Source organism: Xenopus tropicalis, chromosome 9, assembly GCF_000004195.4.
Source record: "Xenopus tropicalis strain Nigerian chromosome 9, UCB_Xtro_10.0, whole genome shotgun sequence".
Taxonomy (NCBI): domain Eukaryota; kingdom Metazoa; phylum Chordata; class Amphibia; order Anura; family Pipidae; genus Xenopus; species Xenopus tropicalis.
The window spans coordinates 24,509,134-24,533,817 of record NC_030685.2 but is presented as its reverse complement, the minus strand read 5'-3'; the positions used below and the strand labels follow the sequence as shown (position 1 = coordinate 24,533,817).

General features: G+C 39.9%; 1 protein-coding gene across 1 annotated transcript in view; it reads left to right on the top strand.

Moving 5' to 3' along the window:
• dnah3 (dynein axonemal heavy chain 3) overlaps window positions 1–24,684 on the top strand; it is a 189,556-nt gene that overhangs the window by 141,540 nt on the left and 23,332 nt on the right. Inside the window, exons 39-46 of the mRNA XM_012971313.3 lie at window positions 1,574–1,703; window positions 3,781–4,017; window positions 5,692–5,795; window positions 6,006–6,300; window positions 8,745–8,924; window positions 10,465–10,588; window positions 20,709–20,865; window positions 24,382–24,525. Of these exons, the coding sequence (XP_012826767.2) occupies window positions 1,574–1,703; window positions 3,781–4,017; window positions 5,692–5,795; window positions 6,006–6,300; window positions 8,745–8,924; window positions 10,465–10,588; window positions 20,709–20,865; window positions 24,382–24,525 (1,371 nt within the window). The remainder of the gene's footprint in view (window positions 1–1,573; window positions 1,704–3,780; window positions 4,018–5,691; window positions 5,796–6,005; window positions 6,301–8,744; window positions 8,925–10,464; window positions 10,589–20,708; window positions 20,866–24,381; window positions 24,526–24,684) is intronic.

Here is a 24,684-nt window from a genome sequence, read left to right as displayed (position 1 = left end):
CCATGCTCTCATTCATACAGACATAGTCCATGTCAGCTGGATGTAATGCCCTGCATTATCATTATAGGGAAATATTCAATGATGTGGCTTAAAAACTGCATATAAACCAGGTTGAAATATAGCAAGATCTCCTCTCTATAACCATCCCTATGCACCATGCAGCTGTACTCTTGCAATGAGTATCTATATGCAGAAAATACTGGTATACCAGTCATGCATTCATAGTCTTAAGATTATCTAAGATAGCAAATACATATTTACTCCAGTTCTCGCTCTAACAGACCTTCAAGCTGGGATTTCAGTTGTTTCTAGAAGTACAAATGCCAACTCTCACTCTAAGTGGCCTTTATGATGAACCCCTCCCCACTCAGGGTTGGAATGGGCAGGTGGGTTGAGCCCCTTCTACTCAATCCCACTCCCCGCTTGCTGTCTCATCCCTCTATGTGGGCACAAATAAGAGCGAAGCAGTTCACAGGGAAAAAGCGTGTAGGTTTGTTACTGGGGGTGGAAGATCCATGACTCGAGTGTCAGGCCTCTGAGTGGACATCCCCGGCGGGCCCCAGACACCCTAGTCTGTCTCTGGCCCAACTACATCTTTAAGGGTAAAGACACACGGAGCTACTAGTAGCAGCTACTTGTCGTGGCTACTAAAATAGACAATACTGATCATTTACTGATAATTGTCTCTGTGTGTGCTTTAACAGAGGCAATTCTCTATTGTCTATGGCAGGGTATTTTCTGGCACTTAGGGACCTGGCACACGGGGAGATTAGTCGCCCGCGACAAATCTCCCTGTTCTCAGGCGACTAATCTCCCCGAAATGCCATCCCACCTCCAAAAATGTAAATCACCGGTGGGATGGCATACGCGGCAGGCGCCTAATCTCCCCGTGTGCCAGAGCCCTAAGGCTAGAGCCTGATGTGGCTCCCTGAACACTCACTTTTGCTCCATGATGTTTTCTTTAACCTGAAGGCATGGCGTTGACCTGGGTGCTGACAAACATAGTGAATTTCTGCACAAAAATGCATTTTCTAGCATTTCCGCACTAAAATCCTCTGTGTGTGTCATCACACAGTGGAGATAAGTTATCAGAATGTTTTACAGTTTGTGTGTATTCAGAAGCCAATAAACATTTACGTCTGACCATAGCCTAAATTTACATGCCTGGGAAAACCAGTATGTCCATATGTACCAGAACATATACAGAAGACAGGCTATAACTTTTTTCACCACGCCACTTGTTATTTATAAAGCGCTACAAAGATATGCAACACTGTAAAATTGTATGATATACAAAATTACACACAGGGAGGACACATATTATAATAAATACAATGAATAAGTATAAATAATACACAAAGATTAAATGTTATATGGTCTGAGACCCCAATAGAGCTTACAATCTACAGTCAGGTAAAAATAAATTTGTAATGATTGTGTTCCTTTAATAGCATATCGCCTGTGCCAAGCTAGTCAAATGTGCAGCCGTGCCTGGCTTTGTAATAGCCTGCTGATATAGATCTGGTGTTAAGCTCTTCAGTGATAACATTTCCACATTATTCTTTCTTTTCAGATCTTTGACATGTTCAACTGGCTCCTTCAACCCTGCTTGGATTTTATCCGCTCAGAATGCAAATTCTTAGTGTTTACGTCTCCTATTCACCTGGCATATAGCATGATGAGACTGTACACCTGTCTCCTCGGTAAGCCTGTCAGTTTCCCTTGTGATGATAAGACAAGCACATATCTCATCTGGCATTGCAGAGTTCAGCCTCTGTATCTCAAGCCCAGCCATGCAATGTGCTTTTTCCTGACAATTTAAGTGACAAGCCGCTGCAGTGCTCTCCTTCAACACTTGCTCACTGGATGTCTCTTTCCTGAGCTAAGTTGACAAAACAGTGTAAAGAATTTCATAACATAGCAAAGAGTGTAAGATTTATGAAAGACAGTGCAAACTGAAATTAAAAGGTTAATTTTTAGTATGTTATAGAATGTTCTATTCTTAGAAACTTTTCAATAGGTCTTTAATTTTTATTTTCTATAGTTTTTGAATTATTTGCTTTTATCTTCTGACTCTTTCCAGCTTGCAAATAGGGGTTACTGACCCCAGCAGCCAAAAACGGTTGCTCTGCAAGGCTACAGTTTTATTGTTATTTTTTTATTACTTATCTTTCTATTTATACCCTCTTCTATTCATATTCCCGTGTCTCTTTCAAACCACTGTCTGGTTGCTAGGTTAAATTGGACATTAGCAACCTGATAGCTGCTGAATAATTCAAAAACTGCAAATAATAAAAAATGAAGACCAATTGCGAATTGTCTCAGAATAGCACTCTCTAATTCATACTAAACGTTAATTTAAAGGTGAACAACCCCTTTAATGTTGTACGGGTATAGGATCCTATAGGATTTACGGAAAGGCTATCTCCCATAGACTCCATTATAAGCAAATAATTCTATTTTTTTAAAATTATTTTCTTTTTCTGTGTAATAATAAAACAGAACCTTGTACTTGATCCCAACTAAGATATAATTAATCCTTATTGGATGCAAAACAACCTATTGGGTTTAAATGATGTTTAAATATTTTTTTAGTAGACTTAAGGTATGGAGATCCAAATTACGGAAAGATCCCTTATCCGGAAAGCCCAGGTCCCAAGCATTCTGGATAACAGGTCCTATACCTGTATAAGGTTAAGTTCTTTAATATTAATATGAAACAATAGGTCTAATTGGACAAGAATCATGGCTTAATGCTATTAATTACTGATGATCTTGTGCCCTGGGTTGCCAAGTCCAGATGTGCCAAATTGATAGACTCTTGTCCAAACTGAGTTGCTTAAACCAAGTATTAGTTTAGGGGGTGTGCACATTAATGCAACCATGTTTTTGTATGATTTCTTTTTTGCAATAAAGGTGAGTACTTTCAGACATGATTTATATTGGTTTCTTTTTTTTTATTGAACAAAAACCTGTTATTTTGCACGGGTGTTTAGAATTTTTATATCCAGTATATATGCTTAGTAGATATTATACTATTCCAACATGATGAAGAATTAATCAAAGAATATGAATCTCAGCAGAATGAGCACATTGTCATAAATGTGCCAAATCTTAAAGGAGAACTAAACCCTAAAAATCAATAGGGCTTAAAATGGCATGTTTTATATAACGTACTTACTGCACCAGCCTAAAGTTTCAGCATCTCAATAGCAGCAATGAACCAAAACTACAAACTTTTCACATTTTGAAAAAGTGCCTGCTATGCTCGGTGTGCTCTGGGCAGCTACTAAGAAGCTAAGCTTAGGGGTTGTTGCAAATTATGAAGCAGAAAATTAGGTTTGTCTGTCATATAAGCTGATTCTGCAGGGCTCATTATTAAATTCTGTTGCTAATTGCACTGGTTTCTGTGCTGCCATGTAGTGATTATTTGAATGAATTCTTAATCTGCCTTTTATTGTGACATTTATATTCTATATATACAGTATATTGTGAGTGAATCCCTAAGCTCAGTAAGTGACAGCAGCACAGAGCATATGCAGGGAATTGGTAGAAAAGAAGATGGGGAGCTACTGGGGCATCCTTGGGGGCACAGATCTTCCCTGCTAAAGGGCTGTGGTTGCCTTGGGCTGGTACAGAAGCACAAAACATAATGTACAACATTTCTGCCCTAATTTTTTTAGTTAGTTCTTCTTTAATTTAGGGTGTAGGGGTGTTTTGCTTAAAAGACATTAACCAAACAGCTACTTTCTGATGTTGTGTTTCCCTGCTTTATTGTAGATGAAATAGTGAATTCTTCTGAAGAAGGCAATGAACCCATGTCCAGCCAGCAGATAACACTCTGGCTCCAGGGACTCTTTCTCTTTTCTGTTGTGTGGACCATAGGAGGAACAATCAATACGGACAGCAGAAAAAAATTTGATATATTCTACCGAAACCTTTTAATGGGTTTGGATGAGCATCATCCAAGGCCCAAATCTGTTAAACTGACAAAGAACAACTTGTTCCCAGAAAAAGGTACATCCCTGAGTACAGTGTAAGACTGGGGTACCAGGGCTTTTCCTGTGCTCTGTCCTTAGTGGGCCCTTTGCATTAACTCTTCTACCTTTGCCAGGTTCTGCTTGTGTTTCTTGTATCCCCATCAGTTAGATAGGAAAGCGTAAAGCTGGCCATTCATGTTCAGATTTTTCTCTCAGTCTCAGACCAAATTCAGTGGGATCCGACAAATCTGTCAAATTATCATAAGGTTAGTGGGCACCAAACATTTAGGCTGTTTTGAAAACTTTCATTGTTAGCTATGAAATGTGCCTATTGTCCAATAATTTGCAGGACCAAATAGGTAGTTTTCCTAGCCTCAACTAGACGAAATGGTCATTTTTGTTGATGGGCAAATTGTACTTTTGAACAATCATTTCAGGATAAGCTTGGTTCTACAATAAAGAGAAGATCTTTAAGAAATCTTAACATGTATGGCTAGCTTTAGTTTAGGAGTCTGTAAGGGGGTCAAATTTATTGCCACAGATAAGCAGGAGAATGCAGGGAGGCTGTTAATTATACAGTTTTCAGTTTTCAGTATGGAAGAGCAAAAGCCAATAGATCCCTTAAACAACAATATCATCTGGGCTATAAACAGCACAGGGATAGAGATGTTCTACCTGCACATTTTCCATCTGTCTTCTCTACAGCTGTCTGTATCCACTGTATTGCTTTTTGCTCTCACACAGCTTGTACAGCAGTAATGCAACAAACAGAACACACAGGGGAGCACAGCTGCCCACACAGAATTAGTTCTTTATGTGTCTTTTTGGAAGTAGCCAAGCTGGTTGCTGTTTTATCTCTCTGTATAAAATGTTTCCCATAGACTTCAGTGAACTGACATCTAGTGGGCAAAAACAGTATCTTTATAGCTTATAGCAGGGGTCCCCAACCTTTGTTACTCATGAGCCACAGTCACATGCAAAAAGACTTGGAGAGCAACACAAGCATCATAAATGGAGGTGCCAAATAAGGGCTAAGATTGGCTATTAGGCAGCCTCTATGCACACTATCAGCTTACAGGGGGCTTTATTTGGTAGTAAATCTTGTTTTTATTCAACCAAAACTTGCCACCAAGTCAGAAATTCAAAAATAACTACCTGGTTTGGGGGCACTGAGAGCAACATCCAAGGGGTTGGTGAGTAACATGTTGCCCTGAGCCACTGGTTGGGGATCACTGGCCTATAGCAACATTTGAACAATGAACCTCTCAAACATGGGGATGCCAGGGTTCTAGTGCTTGAGTTCTAGTGGTGAGTCCTTGATATCAGCTTCTCTTGTGGACCCTTTTTGTCCCAGTCCGACACTGCCTGTGTATTAATAAAATGGCTCTTAGTCTTCCCATTTTTGGTGCGATCAATTAGACTCACACATAGTCAGATAGATATACAGTATGGTTGGAAATTTTGGCAGTGGATAAACTATCAACAGTATTTGTGGCTCATTTCTTACATCATCAACTGACAGATTGTCTCTCAGCTTGACCATATCCAAAACAATACCCTCACTGGCAAGTATCTGGTCTAGGCACATGTATAATATCCCTTGTGATCAGATAACTAATGACCTGGCAAATTTGAACAACAAACATATACCTTGTAATAGTCTGTCATACATTCATAAAACCTGGCACTTGTTTTGTTTTCTGACCCGTAGGCAGTGTCTATGACTTTTACTTCCACAAACAAGCAAGTGGCCAGTGGAATATGTGGACCGATTACATTACAAAGGAAGAACTGATTATTCCCACCACAGCCAAGGTAAGAAAAGCTGCTGCGACTTTTGCTGTTTCATCTCTTTGTTATTTATCCTGTTTGTATACAATCACAGCTATCTGAGACTGATGATCTGTGTAATTATTATTTGAGCTAGAATATTAGTTTCTTTTATTACAAGCTAAAGATTCTGCATGGCTGCGTGAAAACGAATAGACCTTTTTTTTCAGTCATTCCGTTGTTTCCTTTTTCCAGGTATCAGATCTCATTATTCCTACAATGGAGACTGCCAGGCAGACCTTCTTTTTGAAAACGTATTTGGAACATTCGGTGCCGATGCTGTTTGTTGGGCCAACTGGAACAGGGAAATCTGCAATAACCAACAGCTTTTTAATAAAACTCCCCAAAAACAAGTATGTTGCCAACAGTATTAACTTCTCAGCAAGAACGTCGGCCAACCAGACTCAAGATATCATATTTTCAAAGTTAGATCGGAGAAGAAAGGGACAGTTTGGTCCTCCTGTAGGAAAGCAGGCTGTGGTTTTTGTGGGTAAGGTTGCTTTATAGATTTATGTTCGGTTTGTGTGATCTAAAAGACTTTCCATAAAAAAAGCTCTTTTCTCCATATATTTGGTCTAATGAAAAGCTGAATTTATATTGAGTTTCTTTATTTCCCCCTGCTTCTATGAAGGTGTTGCTGGCAATGCTTTAGTTTAGCCTTGTCCAAGCACCCATTGTGGTGATGTCCCATGGGGAGATTAGTTGCCTGCCGTTAATAATCTGCTACCGTGGATGACTAATCTCCCCAAAATTTCTTGCAAGGGAAACTTTGGGCAATTTATCAATGCGTATGCCTTCCCACCAGAGATTAAGTGCTGACGATTTATCTTCCCATGGGGGATTAGCTTTGTTGTTATATCTATCTTTTTATGTTCCAATTCTTCTACAAGAAACCAGAAGTGGCCATAGCCTAGGTGTCCATGGTCCTAAATTGGGGTGTGGTAAGCCAAATGGAGCCATAAATTGAATTAGCAGGGACAAATAATAGCCTGTATGGGATAATGAAGTGACTAGGAAAACTTGATTATTTTTTATAATTATTTATTATTTAGATAGGCCTGACACATTTACACAGTGTTTTACAGCAACTGTTCATCATTTATATCAGTCCCTGTCCCCGTGCAGGTTGCAGTCTAAGGCCCCTATCACATTTACACACACAAATCATACATGCATTATTTCTTTTCCTTAGTTTAGTAAGGGCTGACATGTTTATACAGAGATTTACATCACTCCCTGCCGCATCGTGCTAAGAATGTAAGGTCCATATTACATTCACACGCATACACCAGGGTCACTTTCATCAGAAGCCAATTAACCTGCCTGTATGAAATTGTAATGCCACTATATTAAAGCCATAATGTTGCAAGTGGTTTTAAAAGACATGTAAAGTCTATTTCACTGGGGGGTGCAAAAATGTTAGGCACCCCCCTGTGATATAGATTGCTAAGTTTTTTCCCCAGGCTGGTGGTTCTGTTAAGAAAGAACTGTTTATGGAAAAAACTGAACGCTGTGCTACAGTTTTACTTACCTTTCTACCAGTGACCCAGGCATCCCCTGCTTGAATTCCTGCACATGAGCAGTGTAGCACTTTTTCTGAATGCCCACGAAAGGCATATACGTGACTTTTTCTTATAAATGAAAAAAACATGTTTAATGAATTTGCATTATTTTCTGCCGTGAAAGATATGTTTTTTCAAAATCCTTTTAAAATAATAAAAATGTGCCTACATGTCCATACACTCGCATATATATGGTGTAATTCATTCTATGTTTTGTTGACCACACACAGAAGTGTAGACAAGTGTTGACATTGGAGAACATAGTAGAGCTCATTTATGTCCTAATACGCAGTCAACTTGCGCTTTGTGCGTAACATCCCTTTCATTAGAGGTATTTGTGTCAAAATATGATTCTTGCTCTTCCGTATAGTTGTGCTTGCCACCACTCAGTCCTTCTTTCCATTATATGCTGCTGCTCCTATGACACAGGGGAGCCATGGAGCTACTGTCACCCCCTGACCAAGCGGTAGCTCCAGGGTTCCCTTCACACCCTCCACACTTGCACCTAAAGAATTAGGTGCAGATGTCACTTGCATGCTGAACACCAAAAGAGACACCAGATAAATATCCACCCAATTGCATCTGATTTGTTACAAAATGCGCACAGAGTTGTGTTAATTTTTGCCCAGTCGGGTGCAATGGCGTCAGACGCAGCACAGCTGTGTGAAGCACAACACTTGCTTGTGGCCACAATGGCGCTTGCATTGTGGGAAAAACGCATTGTGGAAAAAAAACTACATCAATTGAGCTCGAAATTGCACCTTGCTCACTGCGTCTGTGGGAGTAAACGAGCCCTACTGTCATCTAAGGCTCAGAGTTGTATTTCATTTTCCTACAATCCATATCTAGTTACTTATATTTCTACTATATACTAACATCTATTCTTAACCTATGGAACTTCAAATATTATACTGTCACTAAACTAATACTTACATGTGTTTATGTAGCTTGATGCATATGCATGGAAAACTGTGTATGTACTATATGTAAAATATTGTGAAAATACCACTACCATTAGAGATATTGCATATGGGTGAATGTGTGCATGTGTGCTTATGGCAGTGAATAAGTAAGAAGAACACTTACATTACCATTATATTACACGATACATACAGCATATTCCCCCTTTTGTCCGTGACAGTTGGGGTTAATCTTTGGCATTGGTATGCAGTCTCTAGGTTGCTGTTGCCTGTAGCCTGTTAGACTGATTGGGAGAGTCAAATATAACAAGAATAGCTGTATAATTCCAAACAACTTAATAATCTGCATTTGTATTATGATAAAATGATATTATGGCAAATGATAGTAGTTGTCTTATGAGAAGTCTGGAAGTAGAGACCCAAAGCTAATACTTGTCTCTGTTTGACTCCAGATGACCTAAATATGCCAGCAAAGGAGGTGTATGGAGCACAACCACCCATAGAATTACTGAGGCAGTGGATAGACCATGGGCACTGGTACGACAGAAAAGACACATCACGACTAGATATTCTAGACGTCTTGTTTGTATCTGCAATGGGGCCTCCTGGTGGAGGGAGGAATGACATTACAGGTAAGATAATTGTTAGTACAGATCTGACTTTAAACCAACGGTAAAAAGCTTTTTAAAAGATGTTTCCTTTGATATATGTGTAATTTGTAAATTTAGCTAGTATAATAACATGCCTGATATTAACTTATTCATTTCAACCCCAGAGAGTTTGCGTTACTCCCAGCACCCGCGATTCAGGATTCAGTCCATCTGCCTACAGTACAGAATGTCTAGAGGCATATTTGTCAAATAAATGAAATGAAAAATTTCTGAAAAATTACGGTACTCAAAAAGGGTATAACTCAGGGGTGTAACTATAGAGGATGCAGACCCTGCGGTTGCAAGGGGCCCTGGAGTGTAGGGGGCTCAGAAGGGCCCTAAATAAATGAGCAATTTCAACATATCTTGGTAGAACAGGTTAATTTACTAATGTTTACTCATGTTTTGGGGGACCTAAATTGAATTTGCTGTGGGGCCTGTAACATCTAGTTTTGCCACTGGTATAGCTATTAAAGCTATAGCTATTAAATGAAGGGAAAGAATAAAAACAATTCACAAAACATTTTAAACATTTTAAAAAATTGTTGAGAATTGTTAAAGGGGAACTTTGGCTTCCAAGCCAACATTTGTTAAAGAGCCCCACACAGAAAAGAAACCCCTAATATACCTATCACTGTAATCTGTTTCTTCAAAAAGTAGGAATAAATACCATTTTATATGCTGAAATCCAGCTGCAAAACAGTTCCTCTCTTTCTGCATCATCTGAAATCCTGGCAGGGGAGGAGGGACTAAAACATTGATGTTACAAATTGTAACAACTTCTTTACAGCTTACAGACAGCATGCAGGAACTACATAACCCACAATGCATTGCACTGGGATGTTCCTTTCCTTATTGACATCACGTGTGCAGGGGATTGTGGTGGGATTTGGAGGATGCAGGCTGAAGAAAGGCTAAGGTTGCCAACTGTTACATTTTATTTGAGTCTCAAAGTAGTCAGTCAGATCAGCTGGAAAACAGGGGGTGGGGCTTAGGCAACTGTTTCAAACCATATAACTGCATTAAAAATCATGAAAAGGCTGCATATTTTTAATAGATATATATGTATATTGCAAAGTTTCTTGAAATTATGTTTTCTTTTGTAAAATCTTACATTGTGTTTGGGTGGAGTTCCACTTTAATGTAATTTTTGCAAAGCTAATCATGGCTTGCTTGGTTTACATAAGGAATTGATAATGTTCTGTTCTTAGCTTTGGTTTATGTAGGACTAACTAAAAATCAGCCGTATTTGGTGTAGCACAAAAGCCTGGGCAGCAGAGATCCAGCGAAGCACTCAAGGTGGCAGCATATTCATTTACCTATTATAGGAGATTGACATAAAGGCCATTTGTTCTTTCAGCACTTGTGCTGAGCGATGATAACTCAAACAGACGAAGCGGCTGGAAAGAATAGATGTATCATATTATTCAGGATAAGTGTGGGGCTGCCAAACTTTATTGCTAAGATATAGGGTAGAAAAATGTTAAGCCCACACTGACATTTGCTGTTTTCCTCCCAACAGGGCGCTTCACCCGCCACTTGAACATTGTTACTATAGACGCCTTTGATGATGAAACACTGACAAAAATCTTTGGCTCTATAGCTGACTGGCACTTCAGCAAAGGATTTGATATTGCTTTTCTGAGGTATTGCTTTAAGATACAGTTTTATCCACAAGATATTAAAACATTGGGCTTATATATATGTCTATAATACAACTGAAAACAAGTCCTTCTACTACTCTCCAGGCTATAGTCCTATATATGTCCTATATATATTCTAAACTCAGAAAGACTGTATATAAACCGTACATGTATGCAAAGAACATGGGGATGGATGAGTGGAGAGCACTGAGGATATAGAGTAATGTCATTATAGTTACGTCAGAGGGACCTTATGAAATGCTTCTGTGTGGGAGAAAGGGCTCATCCAGTCTGCTCTTTTGTTAACTTACTCATTTACAAACCTTCTTGCTGCAATAGTAACTCTCAGAGCTATCCTGACATTATTGTTCCATGGATTCTCCCATTAACCCAGTTACTGGGCTAATCCATACGATATGCATGTTATGGTGACAGCTACGCTGGCCATATGCAAATAATATTATTGTATGAATAATAGTGTCTGTGTGGTGCCTTCCAAGCCTGATGGATGTCTATGTACAATGAATATTAGAGACATGAATAAAAAGAGTGTAATCTATTTAAAAAAAAAGTATAAATAGGATCCAATTACACATCTATATTGTACCCCTTAGGGCTGTGGCAGACGGGGAGATTAGTCACCTGCATCAAATCTCCCTGAAATGCCATCCCACCGGCAAGTATGTAAATGGCCGGTGGGATGGCATTTCGGGGTGATTAGTCGCCTGCGACCAGGGAGATTTGTCACGGGCGACTAATCTCGCCATGTGCCACAGCCCTTAGGATTATTGTTGCTGGTTGAGGTTCCAGGAGGTGAGATTGAATCCTCAATTGGTTGTAAAAAGGCACTGGGAATTATATACATTTTTTATGTACAATGAATATCAGTTAGTTCCAGACCATAGGATGGTGATTTTTTTTTGTTTGGGGAGGCTAAAATGTTGCGTATCTATATGCAATGACAGTTACCCCACTCATACAGAAAAGCATTCTTTACATGTGTTTTCCTGCGCTGGATCTTGCATGTGTTTCAGCGCAGGGGAACACAAAAAGAAATGCAGGCCTGTCTTTCCTATATGACTGTAGTCACTGTGGCACAGGCAAGCGTGGAATGCAGGTGGAATGTGCTGTTAGGAGCTTCCCTGTGCCACACAGAGTACAGCCTAATAGGGTATATAGGCCTGCATTTCTTCCTGTGCTGAAACACATGAAAGATCCAGCACAGGGAAATGCTGGGAAAAACACTGTAAGAGCCATGAACAATTTTTAAAAAATGTTGTCACACACATACATTGACAACTTTAAAATACTGAAGTAAAAATGCAGTTTGGAGCAGTTAGGGTGACAGAAAAAAAACATTCATTTTTTGGTGGCATTGGTCCTTTACAGCTGAATTTTTTTTTTTAACTTTTTTCAGTTCCATAACGCTGTCTCTCTAAGAACACAATATGAGTTCATATTTCTAGCACCCCAAATCCTTTATCACTCCTATCATTTCCTAGAAACTATTCCTCTTCAGACAGGGGTGTTTCTGGGGTCTATGCTGCCCTGAGGCAGCCTTTCAGATGCCGCCTCCCTCGCAGAGGTGTGAAGAGAGGGCCACATTGCTAGTACTGAGTTGAAAATGCCATTTAAAATCTGAATTTCAGTTCTTAAAGCTACCAGGAGCGGCTTTTTGCTGCCCATAGTACCTTGCAGGCTTATGGCAGGGGCACCCCTGTCTTCAGAATATCCAGCTATTGCTGATCTGCAACTGCTTTCAGTCTTTTACTGCCATTGGCATTGGTCTGATATCTAGTGGGCTCTCATAGTTAATATCACAAGCATCAGGAATGTGTATCAATTGACTTCTTATTGCCAGTGGAAATAAACTGATGTTTCCTGTGATAGTTGCTTTCAGCTGCCATAGACATCTCAGTTCCACTAACTGTGACGGGGACAATCAAGGCAGCCAATTTCATAGCTGGTATTATAAATTATTAGAGGATTGGTTAGGGAAAGGTAAATGTAGCCACTGAAAAAGTAACGGCTCTCGAGCTGCCCGCGCAGCTTGTCTGGCCGGGACATGGGTATATAGGTTAAGTGACTTGTCCAAGGTCACAAGGTGCACCTAGGGTGGAATCGAACCCGAGTCACAGTGGATCACCACACTGAAGGCCGATTCCCTAACCACTAGGCTATCTGAGTCCTCCCACTTGTAGGAGGATCTTTTCGTTCTGTTGTCTTAGATATGACAGTTGGTGCGCCCTAACTGTGTGAAGGAAACATTCAGGGTTAAAGCCGGCTGCTTGCACCAAGACCTGTATGAGTAGGGGGACTGTTACATAAGTAAGGGGGACTGTAAATAAGTTGAGAGAATGAATCTGGAAACTGTGCTGCACTATTTATAACATAAAAATAGGCACAACATCTATTTGAAAAGTGTTTGATCTGAAAGCAGGTGCTTGTATGGCTATCCAAGCTGGAGCCAATAAAGCCCTATGTGGGTTATATGAGAGACTTTCCATAGAAGGCTGGGTGGCCACTATTATATCATGTATGTTTCCTGCTTTATAAATGTGTATATTGACAGACATATTGGTAGATAGTTTAGAAGCAGGATGGGCAAACAGGGACAGAGCTGCCAATCAGTGGGAAGTGCCAGAACATAAGAGACTTTTATCAGGGCTGCCATCCGGAACTTTGGGGCCCCATACAAGTTATTTATATGGGTCCCCCCATGAACACAAGGATGGCACTGGGCAGTGAGTGACACATGGGGAATGGCATATGGGTGAAAAGCCTGTTATGATCAGCATTACATGAGGGATATATGGGGATAGGAGAGAGGGTGGGGTTAATAAATGAAAGTAATGAAGAAGGCAGTAACTGACACATGGGGGGGAATTCACAAAAGTGATGATATTGAGACAAAATAAAAGTGGAGATAGATTTGTCGGATTTTCAACCTAATTCACAAACCTCTATCTCCACTTTTGTGAATTTGTCTTTTAAACAGTTTTCAGATTTTGTCATTTTCCAAACATTTTTTTATGAATTTGCATTTAGCTCTTAGTAAATCTGTCGGTGCCCCCAAACCCAGTCCCACATATACATGAACCTTGGAATAAGGATTTTACCAGCAGGATTTTGCATTTCATATGCAATTTGTCATTTCACTTTGGGGGCATTTCCTGGGGGGTAATATTAGTTTGCCCAGGGAAACTATACATCATTTTTTTCAGGACAATCTGGGCTTTCTAATGTTTTCTATATTTCTGTGTAATTCCACTTCTGTAATGAGATTTAAGGGTCTAAATACAGTCTTCTCTAGCCCCTACTCATTACTGGTCAGCAGCAATCCGGCCCCCACACCAACATGCTCGCATAATCATGCAAATGTCAGGTAAAAACTTTTTATACATAAGATATAAATTAAACTTTTTTTAATCAGTGTTTTACTTGTTTATAAAATGTTAATGAGGCTTTTTGCACCTATTGTTCTAGGGTTAGACAGAAACTTGTCCCCTAACAATGAGTCTGCTAATCCCTATTTATATGTTAATGATCCCCCAACTGGGCTCCTACCTTAGGTGTGAAATGGAGACTGGGTGAATCCAAACAAAACAGAAGAGCTAAAAATTGGTCTGACAGAGTTACACTGAGCTTTACTCCATTTTGAAAATGTCGGGAAAATGTCGGAAAAAATGGCGTTAAAACGTCATATAAATGTCGTTTGAACGACAAATTCACAAAAGTGTCTGTAAACTGTCTTTCTTTCACCAAAAACAGAAAAGTGGCGGTTGAGTCGGAATTTAGGCGGATTTCTGTTTGTGAATCTGGAGAAAGTGTTTTCCACCAGTTTTTCCACCACTTTTACTCCAAAAAAGGGCTATCTCCACTTTTGTGAATTTCCCCCAAGGTGTGTAAGAGCCATGAACAATTTTTTTTTTAATTTTGTCACACACATACATTTATAACTTTAAAATACTGAAGTAAAAATGCAGGTTGGAGCAGAAAAAAACATTCATTTCTTGGTGACATTGGTCCTTTACAGCTGATTTTTTTTTTAACTCTGTTCAGTTCCATAACGCTGTCTCTCTAAGAACACAATATAAGTTCATATTTCTAGCACCCCAAATCCTTTATCACTCCCTATCATTTCTTAGAAAGATTAATCAAAAAAAAAAACTATTCCTCTTCAGACAGGGGTGTTTCTGGGGTCTATGCTGCCCTGAGGCAGCCTTTCAGATGCCGCCTCCCTCGCAGAGGTGTGAAGAGGGGGCCACATTATTAGTACTGAGTTGAAAATGCCATTTAAAATCTGAATTTCAGCTCTTAAAGCTACCAGGAGCGGCTTTTTGCTGCCCATAGTAACTTGCAGGCTTATGGCAGGGGTGCCCCTGTCTTCAGAATATCCAGCTATTGCTGAACTTATTTCAGTCTTTTCCTGCCATTGGCATTGGTCTGATATCTAGAGAACTCTCATAGTTAATATCACAAGCATCAGGAATGCGTATCAATTGACTTCTTATTGCGAGTAGAAAGAAACTGATTTTTCCTGTAATAGTTGCTTTCAGCTGGATAAGACAGCTCAGTTCCACTAACTGTGGCAGGGACAATCCAGGCAGGCAATTTCATAGCTGGTATTATAAATCATTAGAGGATTGGTAAGGGAAAGGTAAATGTAGCCACTGAAAAAGTAACGGCTCTCAAGCTGCCCGCGCAGCTTGCCTGGCCGGGACATCGGTATGTAGGTTAAGTGACTTGTCCAAGGTCACAAGGTGCACCTAGGGTGGAATCGAACCCGAGTCACAGTGGATCACCACACTGAAGGCTGATTCCCTAACCACTAGGCTATCTGAGTCCTCCCACTTGTAGGAGGATCTTTTCGTTCTGTTGTCTTAGATATGACAGTTGGTGCATCCTAACTGTGTGAAGGAAACATTCAGGGTTAAAGCCGGCTGCTTGCAGCAAGACCTGTATGAGTAGGGGGACTGTTACATAAGTAAGGGGGACTGTAAATAAGTAGAGAGAATGAATCTGGAAACTGTGCTGCACTATTCATAACATAAAAATAGGCACAACATCTATTTGAAAAGTGTTTGATCTGAAAGCAGGTGCTTGTATGGCTATCCAAGCTGGAGCCAATAAAGCCCTATGTGGGTTATATGAGAGACTTTCCATAGAAGGCTGGGTGGCCACTATTATATCATGTATGTTTCCTGCTTTATAAATGTGTATATTGACAGACATATTGGTAGATAGTTTAGAAGCAGGATGGGCAAACAGGGACAGAGCTGCCAATCAGTGGGAAGTGCCAGAACATAAGAGACTTTTATCAGGGCTGCCATCCGGAACTTTGGGGCCCCATACAAGTTATTTATATGGGTCCCCCCATGAACACAAGGATGGCACTGGGCAGTGAGTGACACATGGGGAATGGCATATGGGTGAAAAGCCTGTTATGACCGGCGTTACATGAGGGATATATGGGGATAGGAGAGAGGGTGGGGTTAATAAATGAAAGTAATGAAGAAGGCAGTAACTGACACATAGTGGTTGGATGAGAGTGACATATAGGGAGAGGAGGTGGCACATGAAACACACGAAAGATCCAGCACAGGGAAACACTTGTCTGTAAGAGCCATGAACAATTTTTTTTTTAATTTTGTCACACACATACATTGATAACTTTAAAATACTGAAGTAAAAATGCAGTTTGGAGCAGAAAAAAAACATTCATGTTTGGGTGGCATTGGTCTTTTACAGCTGAATTTTTTTTTTAACTCTGTTCAGTTCCATAACGCTGTCTCTCTAAGAACACTTAATATGAGTTCATATTTCTAGCACCCCAAATCCTTTATCACTCCCTATCATTTCCTAGAAAGGTTAATCTAGATAGCCCCAAAAGAATCAGTTTCCATCTCAGACTTAACTCTTGGATGTACTTCTAATTTATATGAGCTGAACATTAGGGGGCTGATTTACTAACCCACGAATCCGACCCGAATTGGAAAAGTTCCGACTTGAAAACGAACATTTTGCGACTTTTTCGTATGTTTTGCGATTTTTTCGGATTCTGTACGAATTTTTCGTTACCAATACGATTTTTGCGTAAAAACGCGAGTTTTTCGTATCCATTACGAAAGTTGCGTAAAAAGTTGCGCATTTTTCGTAGCGTTAAAACTTACGCGAAAAGTTGCGCATTTTTCGTAGCGTTAAAACTTAACGCTACGAAAAATGCGCAATCGCAAAACATACGAAAAAATCGCAAAATACCGATCATTACGAAAAAAACGCAATCGGACTCCATTCGACCCGTTCGTGGGTAAGTAAATCAGCCCCTAAATCTATTACAGCTATGTAAAACTTTGCCAGCACTCCTACAGTTCCGATATAGTACAAGACTATAAAAATAAATGATATATAAAGGAATATATGTGTGCTTATCTTACTAAGGTAAAGCAGCACCTTCTCCAGCTCTCTGCATCACTTTCCCTCAGTAATTTCAGCTCTGTGTAGCCTCTGCTGGGCAGGCTAATGTTACACTGGGAAGGAAGGCAGGGAAGAGTAGCAGATTATGAGCAGAAACTAAGGAAGATTGTACTTAGCCTGAAAGGTGGAATACATTAAGGCTGGATTATTATTGCCTTATACTTGCACCCCTTCACATCACAACCCTCATTTCCCCACACAGCCCTGCTACTGATACGCTGATGTCTGATCTTAACCTGCAACCTCCCTCACGTTCCGTTAGAAACATGTTCAGCATTATATTATCCCTCAGTCTTTTTAAAACTAAACTTAAAGACTACCTTTTGGAGCACTCGCCCAGCACCTGATCTGGAAACTAGCACTTATATTGTAGTGTCACCCACTGTGACCTACAGCACTTCTATTTGCCTACTTGTGTCTGTAAGTTATCCTCCCATTGAGATTGTAAGCTCTACAGGGCAGGGACCTCCATCCTATTGTGTCTTTGACTCTTATCTTATTGCAACTATCTATCTTTTATTTATTTGTTTATTGTAATACTTTGTATTTATCTTAATAACCCCGTTTGTATTAATGTATTCTACTGTACAGCGCTGCATACATAAGTAGCGCTTTATAAATAAAGATATACATACATTATATTGCAAACAAGTTCAGGTTCATTTACCTGAACTTAGGTCTTAGGTTTGGACTTAGGTTTGGGGAGGCTTAGCCTCCCTAAGCCTTCATTAAAATCCGCCTATGTTCCAGACTTAGGCAAATCAGCAAACTAGGAAGTTGAACAGCAGCTGCAACTTTTCTTCGTTTACTGCTTTTCCGATTGTTAATGCACAAATGATCGTAACTATAGGAAGATGACCAAACTGAGTGCTGCCCCTTGTTTGTTCTTCGTCCATTCAGCTCACAGGGCTATTGTATAGAAAGGGTACGTTGTTGAATCATGAATGGCTGCCTTGAAATTTTCCCCTGGTTAAAAACTGATGTTGTGTTCATTGCTGGCATTCTAACTGACTTATATGTTTGGACCCAATAGTCCTTCCCTTTGCTTTTTAGGGTGGGGCTTCATGGTCCCCTTTAATACAGTAACATTTGTTTCTGTGGGTTTTGGAGGCCCCTGGTCCAATATAGGACCTCTGAGAAAAGGTTTAAGATGCCCTAAACTATAGTGTGAGCAAGCTAGCATGATGCCGGTAAAAATAATGGTTTAACCTCATGTTTCAGTGTCAAGAAAACCCATTGTCTTATGTTAGAATTATATGATTGTAGAGGCACCCAGCACTGTAGAATTTTGTAAACCAGTGTTTTTCAACCTTTTTTGGGCAAAGGCACACTTGTTTCATGAAAAAAATCACGAGGCACACCACCATTAGAAAATGTTAAAAAATTTAACTCTGTGCCCAGCAGCAGTGCCCCCCTAGTACATTGGTGCCCAGCAGCAGTGCCCCCCTAGTACATTGGTGCCCAGCAGCAGTGCCCCCCTAGTACATTGGTGCCAAGAGCAGTGCCCCCCTAGTACATTGGTGCCCAGCAGCAGTGTCCCCCTAGTACATTGGTGCCAAGAGCAGTGCCCCCCTAGTACACTGGTGCCCAGCAGCAGTGCCCCCCTAGTACATTGGTGCCAAGAGCAGTGCCCCCCTAGTACATTGGTGCCAAGAGCAGTGCCCCCCTAGTACATTGGTGCCCAGCAGCAGTGCCCCCCTAGTACATTGGTGCCAAGAGCAGTGCCCCCCTAGTACATTGGTGCCCTGCCTATGGCACACCAGGCAACATCTCGCGGCACACTAGTGTGCCGCGGAACAGTGGTTGAAAAACGCTGTTGTAAACAACCAAGGTCTATCTACGACTCACAACAAACAGAAACTAAGTAATGCTCAGCCTGTTGAATAGGAGATTCCAGTTTTTCAAACAGTATAGATGGAGTGCAACATGGGTTAACTAGACAATAATGTTTTAGGCTTCTGAATATTTTATTAGGCCCTAAGTGACCCATGATTCCCCAAAACCAGAATAATTTTATTAACAAAATGCAATGAGGTTTGTCAATCACAGAGCTAAGCTTGTTTAGTACCCTGGGATGAATCCCATCCGGTCCTGGACCTTTGTTTACCTTTACATGTTCTAGTCTCTTGAATTTCCTCCTGAGTGACCCATGCGTCAGTAGCTAAAATGGGTCTTTTTAAAAGAACACTTTTATTAGCTGGTTTCTGTGTAGACAGATAAAAAAAAGCAATTCAGAATTTCCGCTTTTTTCCTGTTCTCATCAACCAATTGACCTCCCTCTGGTAATAAGGGTCTCGCACCTTCTTGCTTCATTTTTTAAAATAATTTAATTGGCATTTGCATGAAATCAACTAAACGCGCCCACAGCAGAGGGAACCCTAGATGCTCAAAGCTTAATATGCTGACTGTGATTCATCAGAGAAAATGGTACTGAAAATCTTGCCAAACACAATAATTGTGTCAATTTTTGAGTGACCACAATGGTGGCTGCAGTTGTAAGTGAGCCCCGTTGTCAGTGGAGCTAGAGTTCTAACTTTTTATACAGTGTGTTTTCCTGTATATGTTCCTACTGCTCTTCAGGTGGTTACCAGTATATTTCCTAACATTTGTAGGAGATTGCAATGAGTTAACTGTGTTAGAATAGATTAAACTCTAATGAGAACATTTTTAGTTAGTTTTCAGGACACAATCAATAATCTAATCTTAAATGAGGGCCTAGATAAACAAACTTGTAATTCATATTCAAGGGCTATACGCCGGCACTGTACACATGATCCCTTGGTGATTGGATTAAAGGGAATAGATACTTAGGATGTAAATCATCATGGAATAGAGTAAAATGTACGTGGATGCTGAAAGACACCTAGCAAAGTACTAATCAATACAGGAAATTATATTACAAAATCTAATCTTCAACTTTCATGTGTGTCTTGTAGTTATATGAGTTTGGAGGTTAATACATTTCCACTCAAGGACGGCCAGTGCTTGTAGAAAGGCTATTAAAGAGGCAGTGTTCCCACCTTGTTCATGAATTCAACGAATAGGACTTGTGCTGAACACTTTTTGCCTAATGTTATAATTACAAAACATGTATGATTTCTGCTGTTACCTCTTTAGCCAAACAGGGAGATTGAAGATTCTCCATGTTTGGCCCTTGGAAGTTGATTAAACGAGATTATCTACTGTACTTTGGTAATTTAAATGATCAACCTCACAGTTTATACCATATAACTGTTTGGCTGTGTACCTTTATTCCCTCATCTCAAACATAGAAATTCAAGTTTCCCTGCTTATTGGTCTGCCTACCTCCTTGCACCACTGGTGATGTATCTGTATAGAGCAAAGTCCAGCAGAAACTTGGTTGGCGTGCATGAGTGTGAATCCTGGCACATACATGTTTTGTATGGTTTCACTGCTCCGGTGGTGCTTGGAAGCTATGGCACAATAATTTAGGGGCCCAAATATGGTCTGTATACATTCAGAGCAATAGAGTAACCCTATGTAATGCCACAGGAATATACTATAGAATATTATAGAATATAGAATATTATTTTATAGATATTTTTTATAGAATTTTATTTCAAAGAATGGTATAGAATATATTTCACTGTGCTGAGAACTTAATACATGTGATTTGGGTTTGCAGAACAGGAAAGCTCATGATACAAGCTACAATGGCAATTTACAAAGCAGCGGTGGAAAACTTCCTTCCGACCCCATCCAAGTCTCATTATGTCTTTAACCTGAGAGATTTTTCTCGTGTGGTTCGGGGAGTATTGCTGTGCCCTCACACCCACCTGCAGGTAATACTGAATGTTCCTCACCTCCCCATTATTTGTGAAGAAAACCTTCTGCTGTACAAAACACACTGTTCTGGAAGATAAAGAACTAATGGATGCAAAGAGAACATTTTACATTGTCTTTGTACATTAATGAATCCACAGAAACTATGCTTGTGGGATGGGTTCAAACACGAATTGTTTTAGAGATTATTAACCCTTGAATACACTGCAGCATGTAGTCTGGGCGCAGACAAGAGACATCCGACTGGTTTGGCCAAGCATTTAGTCAACCATATTGGGCAGGGATTTGCCAGTTTGGCAACCTTACCAGATGATTGGATCTAAAATTGTATGGCCAATTTTAGTCATTTGCCTTGAGCCTTTCTGATAGGTCAACAAGGACAACGCTGAGGCTAATACGGTAGATTGCCTTATGATATCTAATCCCTTTACTTCATTTGTAAATGAAACTTTTTCTAGTTACATAATGGCAAATATATTTAACTCTGCCTCCTTCCATTTTTAGACAATTATTATGGTCTTTATCTAAATGACTACCGGTAATTGTTCATTTAAATCCTAAAAAAATATAAAAGCTAACAGGATACTATAATGATATATATCATTATACAACGGTTATGGCAGATTGTGACATACGAGAATAAAGGACAACTGAGTCATCAACTCTTTTTTAGGTCAAGCTAAGCTTGAGTCACATAACTAGTGGAATAGATGATGTGCCAGGAAATTTGCAGCAGAAAATTGGCTATAACTTAAAATGAAAGTAAAGTATTATTTTCTAATGCTATTTTCCTTCAGGCAACAGTACCAAGGGTGCTGGTAAGTAAGGATTATAGGTACTTTAACTGACAGTCTGCCTTATTCTATACACAGAATACTGGTTTTCTGTTTCTCTTCATATTTACACGTAAGTATGAGGAAGATCTGCTTGAGCTCAATACTTAGGGGTAGATTTGTCAAAATTCAAGTTTAGAGCGTAATACATAAAAACTCACCCACGTTCTCCTCATTTATATGGGATTCTTAAAAACGAACTCTAACTTTAAATCTTCTAAAAATCCCATAAGAATGAATAGAATGTGCATGAGTTTTTATGTATTAAGCTCTAAACTCACATTTTGATAAATGTGCCCCTTTCAATAGCAGCAATGATCCAGGACTTCAAACTTGGCACAGGAGCTCCCCATCTTGGAAAGTGTCAGTGTCTCTACATAGTGGGCTCTGGGCAGCTACTGAGAAGCTGAGCTTAGGGGTCATCGCAAATTATCAAGCAGAATTTGAGGTTGGCCTGTAATATAAGCTGAAACTACAGGACTGATTATTAAATTCTTATGCTAATTGCCCTGGTTTCTGAGCTGCCATGTAGTAATTATCTGTATTAAAGGAGAAGGAAAGTCATTTTGGCATTTTACTGCCAATAGATTAGTGCCACTTAGAACAATATATTTATTCTGCAGGAACCATTACCATACCCGAGTAAACAGCTTTAGAAGCTTTCTCTGCTTGCTTAAGGCAGCAGCTGCCATTTTAAGTAGCTTCCTTCTGCAGCTCTAGCTGTTATAGCCCAGATCACACATTCCTAAGGGAAGTGGGAAGGGAGTTCTTAGCATTCTGGTGGGAGCAGGAGAGGGGAGAAAGGAGAGAACTGTACAGACTCTGGCCACAGGAATTAAGGATGTTTCTGAGAGGAAATCAGACACTGGAACATCATGTTTACAAAAAAGAGACAAGAAATACTGTGTTTCTTTTGATAGAGGACTCAGTGCAGCATTTCTGTGAGTGCTCATAGCTGTATTTACATAGACCTTTCTGATAAAGCTTACTTCGTTTTTTACCTTTCCTTCTCCTTTAATTACTAATCAGCCTTATATTGTGACATTTATATTCTGTATATACAGTATATTGTGAGTGTGTCTTTAAGCTCAGTAAGTGACAGTAGCACAGAGCATGTGCAGTGAATCAGCAGAAAAGAAGATGGGGAGCTACTGGGGCATCTTTGGAGGCACAGATCTTCCCTGCTAAAGGGCTGTGGTTGCCTTGGGCTGGTACAGAAGCCCAAAACACAATTTTCTGCCCTACTTCTTAAGTTAGTCTTTAATTCTCCTTTAATAGCTCTGCTTCTTAGGAAAGAAGTTCTGTTGCAGACTATGCCAAACGAATAAAGGTGTCCATACATTGAAATATCCAGTGGTGTGGCAGTCAGCATATGAGCAGATTTCAGATCGATCCAGTTGTTTGGCCCTCGGGCCACATTAACAGGATACAGGCTTTTAGGATGAGGACCACATCAATGAGCTGTTGTTCTCCTTGTTCTAAAGGTCCCCATACACCTTCAGATCCACTCGCTTGGCAATGTCGCCAAGAGAGCGGATCTTTTCCCGATATCCCCCACCTACAGGTGGGTAATATTTGGAGAATCCAGGGCCAAACGATCGAATTATAACGACGGGTATAGGACGGGTATAGGCAAAGCCGGTTCGGGTTAGATCCAACTAGATTTTTTAACCTGCCCGATTTCAGGCCATATATCGGTCGGGCAGGCCCGTCAGTAGTGCCCATACACAGGCCGATTAGCTGCCAAATCAGTCTAAGGCACCAATATCGGCAGCTAGAATCTGCCCGTTTATGGGGACCTTTACTTTTAAACCTGCCCGTGCTGATTTTTAGCCAGATATCAGTTGGGTAGGCCAGTCTAAGGGCCTGTTGGCAGCTTCCACTGATTAAAATACAGTTATTTTTATGCATTAAAGCTATCCCTCTCATGTCTAACTGCATGTGAAGGTGCAAGCAAACAAATGACCTCTACCTATAACTATAATAATGGCCATGCAAATATTATAAATATAATACATAATACATTTTCTTATATGATTCCTATGCAATAAATCATAATTTACTCTTTTCACTTGGTAAAAGCTAAATATAATTGTATTTCTTTGAGCTGCCACGTTATCTTTGCCATGTAGTTGGCTATGGCCTAAATCCCTAATATTTTTACATAATACAGCGCTGCAAACATACGTGTTGGCTTATCATTTATAATAATAATAATGATGATGTTCTTCTAGTCCACTTTAGATGAGCACTTGAGAATTGAGTATGGGCTTTTATAGCTACTGTAAGTGCAGCGAGACTTTGTTTATAACCTTACACTTCACTGGCTGCAAATATAATAAAACAGTGAACTGTACGCCTCCAAGGCTAATTAGCCTTCAGTTAAAAGTAAATATGTTACATGCTGCTTTACCCTAGATAGTAAACAGTGAAAGCTTATTAGCCCCTCCTGATATATTATTTAGCCTCCTTTTTAGATAATTATCAGAGGACACTCAGATACACTTGGCACAGAATTATGGTCCTTGTCACAGTTCTCTACTTAGAATTCATTTAAGATTATTAATTGCGTTCACTGGGATTCTTGTTACATCAATAATGAACCATATATTCTCTAAGTGCATATTACAAAGCGACAAGAGAATGAGTGTAATTTACTCTTCAATATAATGTGATTTTCAGGATAGTGACAAACTAATCAGGCTTTGGATCCATGAAGTATACCGCGTTTTCTACGATCGCTTGATTGACCCCGAGGATCGACAGGTTTTTTTTAACATGGTTAAAGAGACAACCTCCAATTGCTTCAAACAAAGTGTTGACAAGGTATGATTTATAATCAGCCGGAGAAAGAGAAAACAGAAGAGCACTGGCATTATACATTGGGTTTAAGTGGTTCTCCTGCTTTGTAACTGCGTGTAATAATGTCCAGTTCTTTATAACAAAAGCTTCAGAGGAAAGAAAGCTTTATGGGAGATGGCCTTC